This window comes from Oncorhynchus keta, chromosome 5 (assembly GCF_023373465.1).
Source record: "Oncorhynchus keta strain PuntledgeMale-10-30-2019 chromosome 5, Oket_V2, whole genome shotgun sequence".
In the NCBI taxonomy this organism is placed as follows: Eukaryota; Metazoa; Chordata; class Actinopteri; order Salmoniformes; family Salmonidae; genus Oncorhynchus; species Oncorhynchus keta.
In genome coordinates this window covers 2,182,346-2,196,389 of record NC_068425.1, presented here as the reverse complement: position 1 = coordinate 2,196,389, position 14,044 = coordinate 2,182,346, and the positions used below count along the sequence as shown (strand labels likewise).

The window sequence follows — 14,044 nt, the reverse complement described above, 5'->3', positions numbered from 1 at the left end:
TCTTTATGATCAGAGAAGAGTTCAATTATGTAACCTGCAGTAAAGAGCTGGTGTGGTGGTGACGCACAGGCCTTCCGTTCTATTGGTCTGTTTTTGCACAGTTGCATCTGTTGCAAACATCTAGCAGAAAAACAACAGGTACCTCAAGCAGAGATCAAACACAGTTTTTCAGGCAAAACAACTAAATCAGGGAAAACCCTCTGCTGTGATCACACATGAAACCTAGATAAAACAACAGCCACTTTTACTAAGATTGATCACTGTAAAGGCAATGTCCTTGGTATGACATGTTACGTATGTAAGACAAAATGTTATATTTTATCCTGGTCAGAACTCCACTACACCCCTCAACCTCCCTCAACCATTTGTTCAGGAAGGGGAGGAAGTGTGTGTGTGTGTGTGTGTGTGTGTGTGTGTGTGTGTGTGTGTGTGTGTGTGTGTGTGTGTGTGTGTGTGTGTGTGTTGTGGGGTGTGTGTGTGTGTGTGTGTGTACAACAGAATCAGAGGAAAAGGAAGAGAAAATAAATCTGCTACTATGGCAAATGAATGCCTTAAATGTCTGTCTGCTGAATAGGATAATCTGACAGAGAATGTTTGTTTGGAGAGGGAGAATGAGTGAGAGAGAGGAAGGGAGGGCGAGAGAGAGATGTTGTGAGTAAGGGGATGGGGGTGAGGAGGAAGAGGCGATGGAGGAGGGATGGCAAAAATAATGAAGGGAGGAGGAGGGGGAGCGAGAGAGAGAAAGAGAGAGAAGAGAGAGAGCGGCAACAACACAGTCACATCTGGAAGTTATTGAGAAGAGAAAGAGAGAGAACTGCATTGTAGTAGAAAAGAGGGAGAAAGGATAAAACAAACTCTAGATGTAGGGATAGACTTATTAAATGTATCAACTGAGTTAAAGATTTAAGGGAGGAGAGTTTATCTAAAGGTTGACAAGAATTCTACAGTGGACAGAGAGAAAGGAGTTGAGGAAAAGAAAGAGCGAGCCGCAAGAAACTGGAATTCTATCCTAAGAACAATCCATAGCGAGAGGGGAGGACGACAAAGAGGGGAAACTCAAATGTAGCTTTTTAATCTGGAGGACCGTTTAAAACAGAACAAAGAGGACTGAATCCAAACATATGTTAATTGAGTTGAAATAAAATCAACTCAACAAAGAAGAAGAGCCAAGAGAACAAAAGAGGATTCCCTAGCCTGGAATTTTTCTACTCATTTGTTTGTATATCAAGCCTGTGGAGCCAACCGTCAGACAGGTACAGTAGGCTTAATTAAAAAAACACACACACACACACACACACACACACACACACACACACACACACGTTAAAGGTCTCCGCCATGGCAGGTTTGCCTTGACTGTGTATGCATGAATCCTAGTAATGGCATATTGATTTATGACAATTTGGTTGTCTAAGGCTGTGAATAATTTATATTTCATATAATTTACAGCAGAACTTAAGCCAAAGTAGTTTTCTTCTTCTTCTGTAAGTCTGCCTCCATTTATGTCCATTCTAAGTGGTGAACAAGTAAAAACGCATAAAATACTTTGGCATTGGTTCACACACTACCAACATCAATGTCATTTTTGCTTGACCAAGAAGTCTTCCCCATTTTCAAAGACCGCCTCTTATTGTACATCTATAAACAAACGAAGCACTCCTCGATTTCATTCTGTTCTAAGTAGTTTTTTAAAGTCTATTCTACCACACTATTCTGCACTCTAGCATCAGCATGCCTTTAGAATGAGCTTCACTTCCAGTCGTGTTACGAGTCATGTTTATCCTGTCTGTGGCTGGTCATGGTAACCTTCCACGACCGACCGCCCTACATGAGTTCAATTAGCAAGCACGCACACAATTAGCAGTACAGCAGGAGAAGGGAGGTTCCTTCCTGTGCTCTGACAAACTGACTTCCTGTGTGTGGAACAGGTCACTAGATTCCACCACAGTGACTGTGTGACTTATCAGACCCACAGGCTAGGGAGCAAGTCCACCATACATACTGAACTACCCCCCCCCACACACACACAACTAACCACAGACACACCATATAAATACCGTAACAACACAACTAACCACAATACACCAAACCATCTGCCGCCACAATCACACCTCGAATGTGCTGCATGCCCAGGGTATACTTGAGTAGAGTTAAGTAGATTTCTCAATTCTTGCCTTGAACTTGTTATAACCCAATTAGCCTGAACTTGATATTAGTATATAGAATACTTTGTTCTCTCTCTGTCAGGATGTCAGCCTCTCGGAGGTGCCTGTGCTGCGTGAAATACCTCATGTTCGTCTTCAACCTCATCTTCTGGGTCAGTACCTTCACATCTCTGTCCTTTGGTATGCCTCAGTTTTTAAAAGGCACAATCTGTTTGATTTTCTGCTGTCCAATAGTCATTTAAATAAATGACATACAGTACGCTATACCCATTGTTTGAATCTTGAAGAATATAGATTACCAAACAAAGCGGGAGGGTCCAGGCTGTTTGATATCACAGATGGAGCTTTTAAGCTCCGGTTCCAGTTCTGATCTGTTTCTGGTCTTTGTCTAGTCCTGTTTGTGTGGTTCTATTACGGTGTTCTTTTAGCTCTATTCTTGTCCTGTTCTGGCTCAGTTCTGGTCTGTTCTGGCCTGTTCCAGTCTACATACTTACATAACATAAGAGATTGTCAATTCTCGTCTTAAACTAGTCTGATTCCAATCTGGCCTTGTTCAAGTTTTGTTGTGGTCCTGTTTCTATTATGTTCAAGTTTGGTCTATTTATTTGTCTCCCAAATTAATATATTTGTGATCCCGGATTAACGTGAACATGACCTTAGGCTGGGGAACAAGTTCACCATGCACCACATGTAATGTACAGTATTGGCTAGCAACACTAGGAATGTGAATACAAACTCTGAACTAGATATCATAAAGTGCGGGCTATGGAGTTTTTTTTTAAAGAGAAAAATGGTCATGATAAAGCCTCTGGTTGGCTGCACCAAGACATAAAACGACACTCTGGTGAAGTATGTTAGTTGGTAGGAACATATGGAAACACGCTCAACAGTAAGACTCCTGCCAGATCTCTACTTATGTAGGTCAAGCAGACAGCATAGATGATTTTGCTCTGTTTTAGCTATTAAAATGCACAACTTATAACACAGGGTAGCCTTGTCCCATCTGTAAGTGCTTTTACACATGTAAACACATACAGATCTGGGATCAGTCACAAAAGGCAGGGTGAATCCCAATGCAAAAACGTGCTTCCTTTCCCATGTCCTATCTTCTAACTATGGAGGCAACTACTTCTGACAGTTCACCTAGGAATAAACCACCACTTTACGTTTTGAGATTCACCGTAAGTCACCTTTTGTGTCTCCTGTCTCCTCTGTAGCTGGGAGGGTGTGGCCTGTTTGGAGTGGGAGTGTGGCTATCATTCACCCAGTCCGAGTTCTCCTCCCTCCCGCTGTCTTTTCCCTCACTCTCCGCAGCAAACCTACTTCTGGTCGCTGGAGGCGTCACCATGGTGACAGGCTTCCTGGGTTGCCTTGGTGCCCTGAAGGAGCAGCGCTGCCTGCTGATGACGGTGAGTCCCCGTGACATCACAAAACATGGGTCCACCTCAACCATGTTAAATACCTTTACAAGTCAACTTACCACAACACACAAAACCACACACACTCACAGGTCCAAAGGATTAAATATCTAACCCATCTCTCTCTTTCTCTCTCTCCCTCACAGTTCTTTGTAATCCTTTTGCTCCTGGTCTTGACAGAGGTGACTCTAACCCTGGTCCTCCATATCTTTCACAAAGAGGTGAGTCCAGTCTACCATCCATCTACAATCCTCCTGGCCACTCATAAAGATCCAGTTTCACCCACTAATGTTGAACAACCCCAAATTAGGGTCCTCAGTAAAGTTTTACCACTATATTACCACTAAATGAACAACCAGTGTTTAAAAAAAAAAAAGATATACCGATACAGAAGACAAAGAGGTGGTACAGACTACATTATAGAAGCCTTCTGTACATCTACATCATCCCCTATATCTGTCTCATATTCTGCAAGTATATCAAAGCCCACACTTCATATCTCTCTCTCTCTCTCTCTCTCTCTCTCTCTCTCTCTCTCTCTCTCTCTCTCTCTCACAGCTGGACACGAAAGCGCAGAATGAGTTAAAGGAGGGGATGAAGGGTTACTTGACAGACGAAGGACTGAAGAAGTCATGGGACAATGTGCAGAAAATGGTAGAGGGGGATGGGGGGGTTAGGGGAAACCCACCAATCTCTAGTCTGTTAACTTATATGGTGCTCGTGTCTGTTCAGTGTGGATTTAGTGATAAATCACTTAAAACTGACTGACGTTGATAGTAATGACTTTCTGATCATACAAAACATCAATAACACCTGTTCCATGACATAGACTGACCAGGGGAATCAAAGGGGAGGAGACAGATTAAAGGAAGCTTTTTAAGCCTTTGTATGTGTAGCCATTCAGAGGACGAATGAGGCAAGAAAATATTTAAGTGCTTTTGAACGGGGTATGGTAGTAGTTGCCGGGCGCACCGGTTTGTGTCAAGAACTGCAATGCTGCTGGGGTTTTCCACACTCAAAAGTCCCCCATACGTATCAAGATTGGTCCTCCAGCCAATTTGACACAACTGTGGGAAGTATTGGAGTCAACATGGGCCAGCATCCCGGTGAAATGCTTTCAAGACCTGGGGGGCAACTCAAAATTAGGAAGGTGTTCAATTGATTTGGGGATGTAGGAGGTGGAACTGCATTTACAGCTGTCAAATCCACAAGCAGCCTGTGCGGTAGGCTATTGCGTGTACTGCCATGGGATGAGTCGCTTTAGACTGATATAAATCCTTTTTTCGTTAAATGATTTTCAATTTGTGTCAATATTTCTCGTTTTGAACTTCTAATATGAGTGGGACGGGTGTGGCTTTGTGACGACAACACGAGCAGACGCTCACTGATTTGACAGCACTAAAATTCAGTTACACACCGGACATTGCCAAAACACCAGGGGTGCGTTCGGTTCACTTGAATGTTTGCTACCTTGTGGAACAGCTTGAAACTGAATGTTTCCCCAAAATGTCCTTGAACAGACATTGAGGTACGTTTGCGTTGTTCGGTGGGTGTGCCGGTGTGTGGCTTGATGCAATAACTGACGTATTTAAAAGGCAGTAGTGCATGTTGAAGTCAGAACCCAACCCCTCCCTGTTTTTCAACTGGTCGTTCAGTACAGCACAGTTTACGTTCAATTTAACATTCTATTATGTTTCATGTAGTGCATGCAGCCCAGCTATGCGGGTGTAGGCGATCCCGGCCTTAGTGATCATTAATGGGCCAATCCGCAGTTTTTATTTTTTGGAAATCAGCTAACTTCCTGCATTTCAACACATTTTGGCATGGTGCAGAGAGAAACATTTGCAGTTTTATAATGCTATTCTACACATTTTGTCTTGAGGCTAAGATAAAATGTTGCGGTTTTAAAGCTAACTTCCTGGAATTCTACACGTTTGCTGATTTATAGCTCTCCACTGGGCATCTATTCCATGTTGGTTCAACGTCATTTCATTGAAATAACGTGGAAACAAGCTTGATTCAACCAGTGCGTGCCCAGTGGGCCATCTCACACTTTTGTTCATATTTTACTATGAGACAGAAACAATTGTGCAATTGTACAGCTTAATTTCCTGCAAATCTACACATTTTGCCATCATATACTATCTGGGGCCCGGGGCATGTGCCCTGCATGCCTGTTCTGTAATCCAGCCCGGTCCCCTCTCCCATTTCAGGAAAAAGCTGAATGATGGGCTGGAGAAAGTGACCACTCTCAAATTCAGAGCCATGGATGCCAGAGGGGTATCCTACAAAGCAAGTTAGATCTACTCAGAGTTTTCTAAAGCTAAACAGCTTCAGATTCCAGCTCAGGCTTCATCCACACTACAGCAGTGGATATTGCTTGGCCGGCTGTAGCTAACTCTATCTAGCAAGCTTGTAACTGCGCGTGCATGTCGCACATGGCTAGCCGAACACCAGACTTTTCATTAAGACAATGCTGAAATGTCAATCCATGGGCAAGTCAGTGCCACATTTTCAATTGTGCCGAAACCAAAACGAAAGAAAAGTTCAAGTTAAACAGGCTTTTAGAAATGCAGTTATTGTATCACTTATCGTTAATGCAGTCGTTGGTGTGCTTATCAACTCCATTTCCCCCCACTCCTATCAATAGTTAAGTCATACAAAAGTGTTACATTGCGTGAAGTTGCATTTTGTCATTAATTACATTGCCTTCTGTCATTACTAAATGTGCAATTTGATATTTTAACCAAATCATTTTACACACAAAAAACTTTTGATTAATAAAATATTTAACCAGTGGACTTCCTCAAATGAAGGGCACGATGCAATCTTTGCCATAGGGAGGGAGGGATCTGGTCCACAACTTGCGGCTCAGTCATTTCATTCAGGGTAAATGGAGTTAGCCGTGAGTTCTGAAGAACTCGTTTGCCATAGAAATTTGCCTGGCTAAAAGATGAGCCACGTTCGTATGACCGGTAATACCTAGTTGAACTCAAAGATGACCTAAGCTGCCCCCTAACTCCTTCAACCTGCTTCGTAGTATACCCCTCGGAACTGACCATCCATGGTTTTACTTTGTTTATAAACATTGGAGTAAAACAAGCTTATATTTTGGGTGGTTCAAAACATATTGTGGTAAGACAGTTGCACTAAGCTCATGAAGGCATTTATAAGTTATATTCTTCAAGAATCAATGTCTACATATATATATATATATATATAAATATGGATGTAGCAATTGCCCTTAGTTAACCAGAGTCAGCATGCTATTTGTAGCTGTTCCAGCAGACTTCGAGCCATTGCGCAAACATTAGTTAGCATTGGCTCGCGAAGATACCTTCCTTCATACTGGACTGAGACATAAAAATAGCATCCATGAGTTCATCTGACTCTGCGTAAGTATAAAGGGCCAACATCTGGCACTATCGCTTTAAATCTCCTTGATTGGCTAGAAATGTACATCCATGTACATACAGCATCAGTGAGTCTGAAGGGCTGTGCAGTTGCTGATCCAGGGACACATTTTTAGAGGCACATTTTCAGACAAACTAAGGATCTGACAGAGTCAGAGACCAACAGAGATAATAACAAATATGCAATATTTGTTTCTTAGTTCAAGTGCTGCGGCGTCACCAACAAAACAGATTGGTACATCGTGGTCAATGGAACGCTCCCCTTTTCCTGCTGCTCCGGTGGGATGGACCAATGTGTTGAAGAATGGATCGAGGTCAGACCACTTTTTAAATGTAGGGGGGACGGGGGGGGGGGGTTAATGTTCAACAGGCTGCGCACAAGACATTTCCCAGCTGCCTATACATGTCTTGCTAAGAGTCCAGATCTGCACGTGTGCTCACACTTACAAGACTGTAAAGAATGACATGACTGTGACGATACAATTTATTTTCTCAACTGCATTCTTTCAACACCCAATTCTCATCAACATATTGCTCTGCTTCTCTCCAACATATGTCCTCCACTCTTCTTCCCCCTACCCAACCCCCATCCCCCTCTCTGTCCCTCACTGCTCCTTTGCCCCTTTTCTCTTTCCCATTTCCCTCTCCTCCTTTCCCTTTGTCCTTCTCTCTTCCTGCGTTTTCCTCTTCCCTCTCTCAGCCATGTTATCAGAAGGCCAGACAGTGGCTCCTGGACAACATCCCCTCTGTCCTGGTGTTTGGAGTCTGCATTGGTATTGTCCAGGTAATTACAACATATTAATAGATCAATCAATTAATCACAATCAACAAACCAGGGTTGTAAATTCCACCAAGCAGGATCATTGTTAGTCAACTAAATTTGATAAACAGCCAGATAAAACTTCACTTGCATGTTTATAAAGAAAGCTTGAATCTTGCAGTGGTGGAAAACATACTCAAGTGTCATACTTGAGTAAAAGGAAAGATACCTTAACAGAAAAATAACTCAAAAGTATCTGGTTTTAATTGTACTTAAGTGCAGTGGGAGAAAAGGTACTAAATTGTCACACTTGAGTAAAAGTACAAGTAAATGCTATACATTAAATTCCTTAAGCAAACTAGACAGCACTATTCTCGTATTATTTTTAATTACGGACAGAAAGAGGCACACTCCAACACTCAGACATAATTTACACTGTAGTTGTTTTGGGAGTCCGCCAGATCAGAGACAGTAGGGATGACAAAGCGTTATATTCATAGATGCCATAATTCTGTCCTGCATGAGCATTCTAAATGTAACAAGTATTTTTATGTCAGGGAAAATGTATGAGTAAAAAAAAAAATGTATTTAGGAATGTGGTGGAGTGAACGTAAAAGTTGTCAAAAATGTATAGTAAAGTACAGATATCCCAAAAAACGACAAATGTATTTTTTACTTAAAAGTACTTTACACCACTGGAATCTGGGTTATTGAGAATATTGAGTGTTGTAACATATCTAAAATTGATTAACTAAGAAATATGAGCTACAAATATTAAATTAAAAAAATTGAATAATTTAGGAAACTTATCTGGCAAACAATTAAATTAATCCAGTTTTGTGAAATATAGGTCACCATTTGTATAACTCAAATACATTCTCTTGTCGTTTCAGATCCTGGCCTTGATTTTCTCCCTGCTGATGTACTGCCAGATCCTCCGTGCTGAGAAGTACCTGGACTGATCCTTCACAGACAAGAGGCTGAATGAGAGACTCCCTAGCTGGCGAGTTCATGTTCCCTTAAGGTTTTCCTTCGGTTATTTAAAAAATAACTTCCCCACAACGATGTGGGAACTAAAAAGTGTTAGCTGGATCCTAAATGTGAGATAACAGCTGCTTGGAATGGTTTTTCAGAACATTAAATCCAGATCATCCATGTGTTCAATTCTGTTAAGTTTGAAGTAAATCTATTTTAATGAGCACACACATTTGAAGGGTTGTTTTCATCTGGATTGATTGTTCTTAGAACACTGCATTAAAAACCATGGGACACATTCCAGGTCATCTTCATTGAAGTCATGTTGCTCAGATCTCAACACCTGGAGAAGTGTAATGAAATTGTCTTTTAGAGATCTGATCTGCACAACACGACTGCAATACAGCCATGTAGTTATCCTGTCTAAGGAATGACATTATTTGTAACTATTGGGGACTACATGCTGCTTGTTACTTTTACTATTAGGCAATACAAATTATATTGTTTAGTTGTAAAGTGCTTGCTCTGATGCCCATGGACAAGCAGTAGGATTTGCCCCAAAGAAACAGTTACAGTATTCTGTTCAACTGCAGCATCTTTTAACCAGAAGTCAAAACTATATGTTTAAAAGTGAGCCTTATCAAAAGCAAATAAAATGTAAATCCATTGTAATTTGTATATGCTTGTGAAGTGGTATTTGTTTTGTGAACTTGCACATTTCGTAAAATACACTTAACCAAATGGATGAATCTCTGATTTTGAATGTGGTAATAGTTCAAACAACTTGTTTTCCATGTTGTGTGTATGTATGAGGTGTTGTCGGTATGAATTCACTTCTCTTATAGTTCTGAGATGAGCCTATGCTTTCAAATACTTATTTCTGTCCAATAGACAACTGAAGAGGCCAGGGTTCGTCATTCTAATGAAATAAATATCTCATATTATAAATGGACTATCAAAGTACACTATTTAATTATGATCTCCAGTCGTAACACCAAGTAATGAAACCCAAACCAAAGACCACACTGTACACATTGGTTTTTGTAAAACACGTTTATAGAAAAACGTTGATAAAAATAAAAAGAATTGTACAAGTACACATGATTCTCAGACAAATACAAGTGACATAATTCACGTGTCGTAGAGTTATAAAAAGCGAACTCCTTCTCCGTCTCTCACCACAGGAGAAACTGAGGTCAGGAAGGGCCTTGAGTTGTACCCGACCTGATAGGAAACAACTCCAGGCCTTAGTCATAGATTAGAGTTCACCGTTAAAAGGAAGTAGTGAGGATTTCCGAGCTGCCTTGATGGTGGAGGGTTGTCAGTCGCACTCCAAAATCTCTTCCAACTGGACAATACCTTCCTGCATATGGAAAATGGGAGATTAGAAATTGAGGGAAAATCAGCACCAGATGCCTGCTGTGGTCAGTGATGACTTCTGCCTCCTGGTGGTGTTTGGAAACAACCTTTAAACTTTAGAACAGACAGAGGGCGCCAATGTCCACATTAACATTTTTTAAAAGATGGGTTAGCTTACAATGTCACAAACGTTGCACACGCTTCAATGGGGCAGAAGTCCATGTGTTGTTGTGATTCTGGATGGCCAGAAGGCTAGCAACATTGACAAGATGCCGCCAGGTGGGGAATCGTACGTGGCTCGTTTCAGCTAGTTTTATCTTGTTCTTGATACCATGTCTTGCTTTGAGGTGTTTTAAGTGATGTCCCTTCCATGCTAAATATGGCCAGAATTTACTAGCTAGCTAACCAACAACACAAAAACAGTGCTCATCGTGCAACTTTATATATGTTTTCAATAAACATTGGAGATGAAATATAGTTTACATGTTGTCAACAAACTAAGTGAACCCCGTCTGATTTGCCCCATAGATGCGCACGTGTCGGTTTTGTTGCTCAACAACCAACCAGTCTATACAACCAAACAAGTTACTCTTATCAAATACATGCATATATTCTTCATATATTTAGCTGTTTAGGAGAAATGGAAAACAAACGCTAAGCTAAATCTGCATTCAAATTTAAGGCTAACTTGCATTTTGCAAAAAAAATTTAGACATAGAGAGTTCTGATAGGGACAGGGCAATTGGAGCAAACACTCACCCATCCTCCATGGCTCTTCACCCAGGGGGCAAAGTTCTCCATATAGCGTTCTGCGTAGCCCTGCATGCGCTGCATCCCTGTCGCTGTGACGACACGCCGCGACACCTCCATGGTGACGGCCACTCGTCTCAGCGTGGGGCTGCTGGCAGGAGGCGGCAGAGGTGAGGGCGTGGCCTGTTCCTGGCTGGCGAAGGTGTCCAGGAGCTTAGCGAAGGACGGGTATGAGAGACGGTTCAGCGTGGAGCGCAGGAAGGGGTCTGACTGGATCTGGGGGGGTGGCACACACAATACAAGGGTAGGTAGTTAGTAAAGGTGTACGTAGTAGAAATGTAGGTTGTTCGTAATGGTGCAGGCAGGTAGTAAAGGTGTATGTAGGTAGTAAAGGTGTACGTAGTAGAAATGTAGGTTGTTCGTAATGGTGTAGGCAGGTAGTAAAGGTGTATGTAGGTAGTAAAGGTGTACGTAGGTAGTAAAGGTGTACGTAGGTTGTTAGAAACTGCAGTGTCAGGTGATCTAGATCTAGTCCTACCTTGTAGTTGATGGCATCCCCTTCCATAGACAGTACCTGGACCAGCTGGCGCACCATTTCTTCTTTGTCAGGTTCTGAGGACAGGAGAGATGGATAAAAATAAAGAATAGCCATACAGCAGCATAGCATGTGTGTTTCCACTCACCAGGGGGAGGTTTGACCGGGGTGGTAGCAGGGCTGGGTCGTGGGCTGGGCTTTTGGGGTCTCTTCATACTGTGGGACCGCTGAGCAATCCTGTCCAGAGTCTCAGCCACCTCCTCATAGAACTCAGGAGGGTGTGCTACAGAGAGGGATGGGAGGAGAGAATAGTAGGAGTGTAATAGAATGGGCTCCAACTCTGGTCCTGGAGAGCTACTGGATGTTGCAGGCTTTAATTCCAGCTTTTGTTCCAACACTCCTGTTTGAAATAATCAACTAAAACATGCATGGTCTTCAGTCTGGACATTCAACTTAGAATCAGGTGTGTTGCAGTGTTCATTTCATCAACAATAACTATGACGAAAAATAGTCAACAGCCTATTGCCTCAGACAAAAACTAAATTACGATAACGAGACGTGCCAACATTTAAAAAAAAAAATCTATTACCAATGGCTTTTCATTTTAGTTGACGAAAATATAACAAGACGAGAATGTCTCTTAGTCTCACGTGGACTTTCACTTTGACATGAAGCTCATTTTCATCTGTTTTGTCCAATCATAAGCATGCATAGCTGTGTAGAATACATAATGCAATCCTGTCATTGATCGACAACATGTTTCTGTTGCGCGAGCTGATTGAGTTGATCCGGCTGTCCCACAAACAGCTCCCAGCAGTGGTGGAAAAAGTACCCAATTGTCATACTGGAGTAAAAGTATAGATACCTTAATAGAAAGTTACTCAAGTAAAAGTGGAAGTCACCCAGTAAAATACTACTTGAGTAAAAGTCTAAAAGTATTTGGTTCTAAATATACTTAAGTATCAAAAGTTTAAATAATTTCAAATTACTTAAACAGCACCATTTTCTTGTTTTTAAAATGTACGGATAGCCAGAGGCATACTCCAGCACTCAGACATAATTTACAAAAGATGCATGTGTGTTTATTAAGTCCACCAGATGATAGGCAGTAGGGATGGACAGGGATGTTCTCTTGATAAGTACATGAATTGGACAATTTTCCTGTCCTGTTAAGCATTCAAAATGTAACAAGTACTTTAGCGTGTCATGGAAAATGTAGGGTGTTAAAAGTATGTTATTTTCTTTAGGAATGTAGTGAAGTAAAAGTGGCCCAAAATATCAATAGTAAAGTAAAGTACAGATACCCCCAAAAACCACTGAGGTGGTACTTTAAAGTATTTTACACCACTGGTTCCCGGTCACTTCAATCACTCGTCTGCCTTTCTTTTGAGCTGATGCACAGCCAGGAGACTTCAATTGTAACAAACTAACCATTTTGCTCAAATCACATACAGTTCTATTTTGCCATAAGCGTTATTTTCATCTATGGCAATAGCGAGTTGCGGTTCCTTTTTCAGATTGGAAAAACACATGATTTTTGCTGAATATTATGAGTACAGTAATAATTCTGGCATTGTTGTAAAGCTCATATTCTCCTTTTTTCAAGTCAGTCACTTACTTACCCCCCTCCGACGGTTATGATGGGGAGAAAATCAGAGCTAAATTATTTAACCTGTGGGCTTTATATCCTATAACAGCCTATGGTTAATTACATGTAAGGCTGGCATTGGTTACAATGTTGCCAGCTAAGGTATATGAGGTGATTGATAGTAGACCTAGTTGGACAAGGATATCTGAATGTGCACATGATGCACATAAGAGGTAAATATTATTTAAGGTCCCACAGTTGACAATGCATGTCAGAGCAAAAACCAAGTGATGAGGTTGAAGGAATTGTCCGTAGAGCTCAGAGACATGATTGTGTGGAGGCATAGTTCTGGGGAAGGGTACCAAAACATTTCTGCAGCATTGAAAGTCCCCAAGAACACAGTGGCCTCAATCATTCTTAAATGGAAGAAGTTTGGAACCACCAAGACTCTTCCTCGAGCAAGCCGCCCGTCCAAACTGAGCAATAAGGGGAGAAGAGCCTTAGTCGGGGAGGTGACCAAGAACACGATGGTCACAGATAGCTCTCTGAGATGGGAGAACCATCTCTGCAGCACTCCACCTTTCAGGCCTTTATGGTAGAGTAGCCAGACAGAAGCTACTCCTCAGTTTAAGGCACATGACAGCCCGCTTTGAGTTTGCCAAAAGACACCTAAAGGACTCTCAGACCATGATAAACAAGTTTCCCTGGTCTGATGAAACCAAGATTGAACTCTTTGGCCTGAATGCAAAGCGTCACATCTGGAAGAAACCTGGAACCATCCCTACGGTGAAACATGGTGGTGGCAGCATCATGCTGTGGGGATGTTTTTCAGTGGCAGGGACTGGGAAACCAGTCGAGGGAAAGATGAACGGAGTAAAGTACAAAGACATCCTTGATGAAAACTTGCTCAGGACCTCAGACTAGGGCGAAGGTTCACCTTCCAACAGGACAACGAACCTAAGCACACAGCCAAGACAACGCAGGAGTGGCTTCAGGACAAGATTCTGAATGTCCTTGAGTGTCCCAGCCAGAGACCGGACTTGAACCCGATCAAACATCTCTGGAAAGACCTGAAAATAGC

At 41.9% G+C, this 14,044-nt stretch overlaps 2 protein-coding genes across 10 annotated transcripts in view; one reads left to right on the top strand and one right to left on the bottom strand.

Annotated features, from left to right (window-relative positions):
- Positions 1-720: 720 nt before the first annotated feature.
- tspan4b (tetraspanin 4b) lies at positions 721-9,409 on the top strand. Its single transcript, XM_035770680.2, has 8 exons — positions 721-1,253; positions 2,248-2,317; positions 3,383-3,574; positions 3,730-3,804; positions 4,142-4,237; positions 7,197-7,310; positions 7,697-7,780; positions 8,650-9,409. Exons 2-8 carry the CDS (start codon positions 2,249-2,251, stop codon positions 8,716-8,718), a joined length of 699 nt encoding a protein of 232 aa, XP_035626573.1. The 5' UTR covers positions 721-1,253; position 2,248; the 3' UTR covers positions 8,719-9,409.
- A 360-nt stretch (positions 9,410-9,769) lies between these two features.
- bcl2l12 (BCL2 like 12) overlaps positions 9,770-14,044 on the bottom strand; it is a 34,081-nt gene continuing 29,806 nt past the window's right edge. For all 9 annotated transcript variants that reach the window (XM_035770645.2, XM_035770646.2, XM_052518435.1 and 6 more), the window contains exons 5-8: positions 11,524-11,658; positions 11,379-11,452; positions 10,850-11,116; positions 9,770-10,094 (exon numbers count right to left, since the gene is read on the bottom strand). In XM_035770645.2, coding sequence (XP_035626538.2) covers positions 10,053-10,094; positions 10,850-11,116; positions 11,379-11,452; positions 11,524-11,658 — 518 coding nt within the window. In that variant the 3' untranslated portion in view covers positions 9,770-10,052. The remainder of the gene's footprint in view (positions 10,095-10,849; positions 11,117-11,378; positions 11,453-11,523; positions 11,659-14,044) is intronic.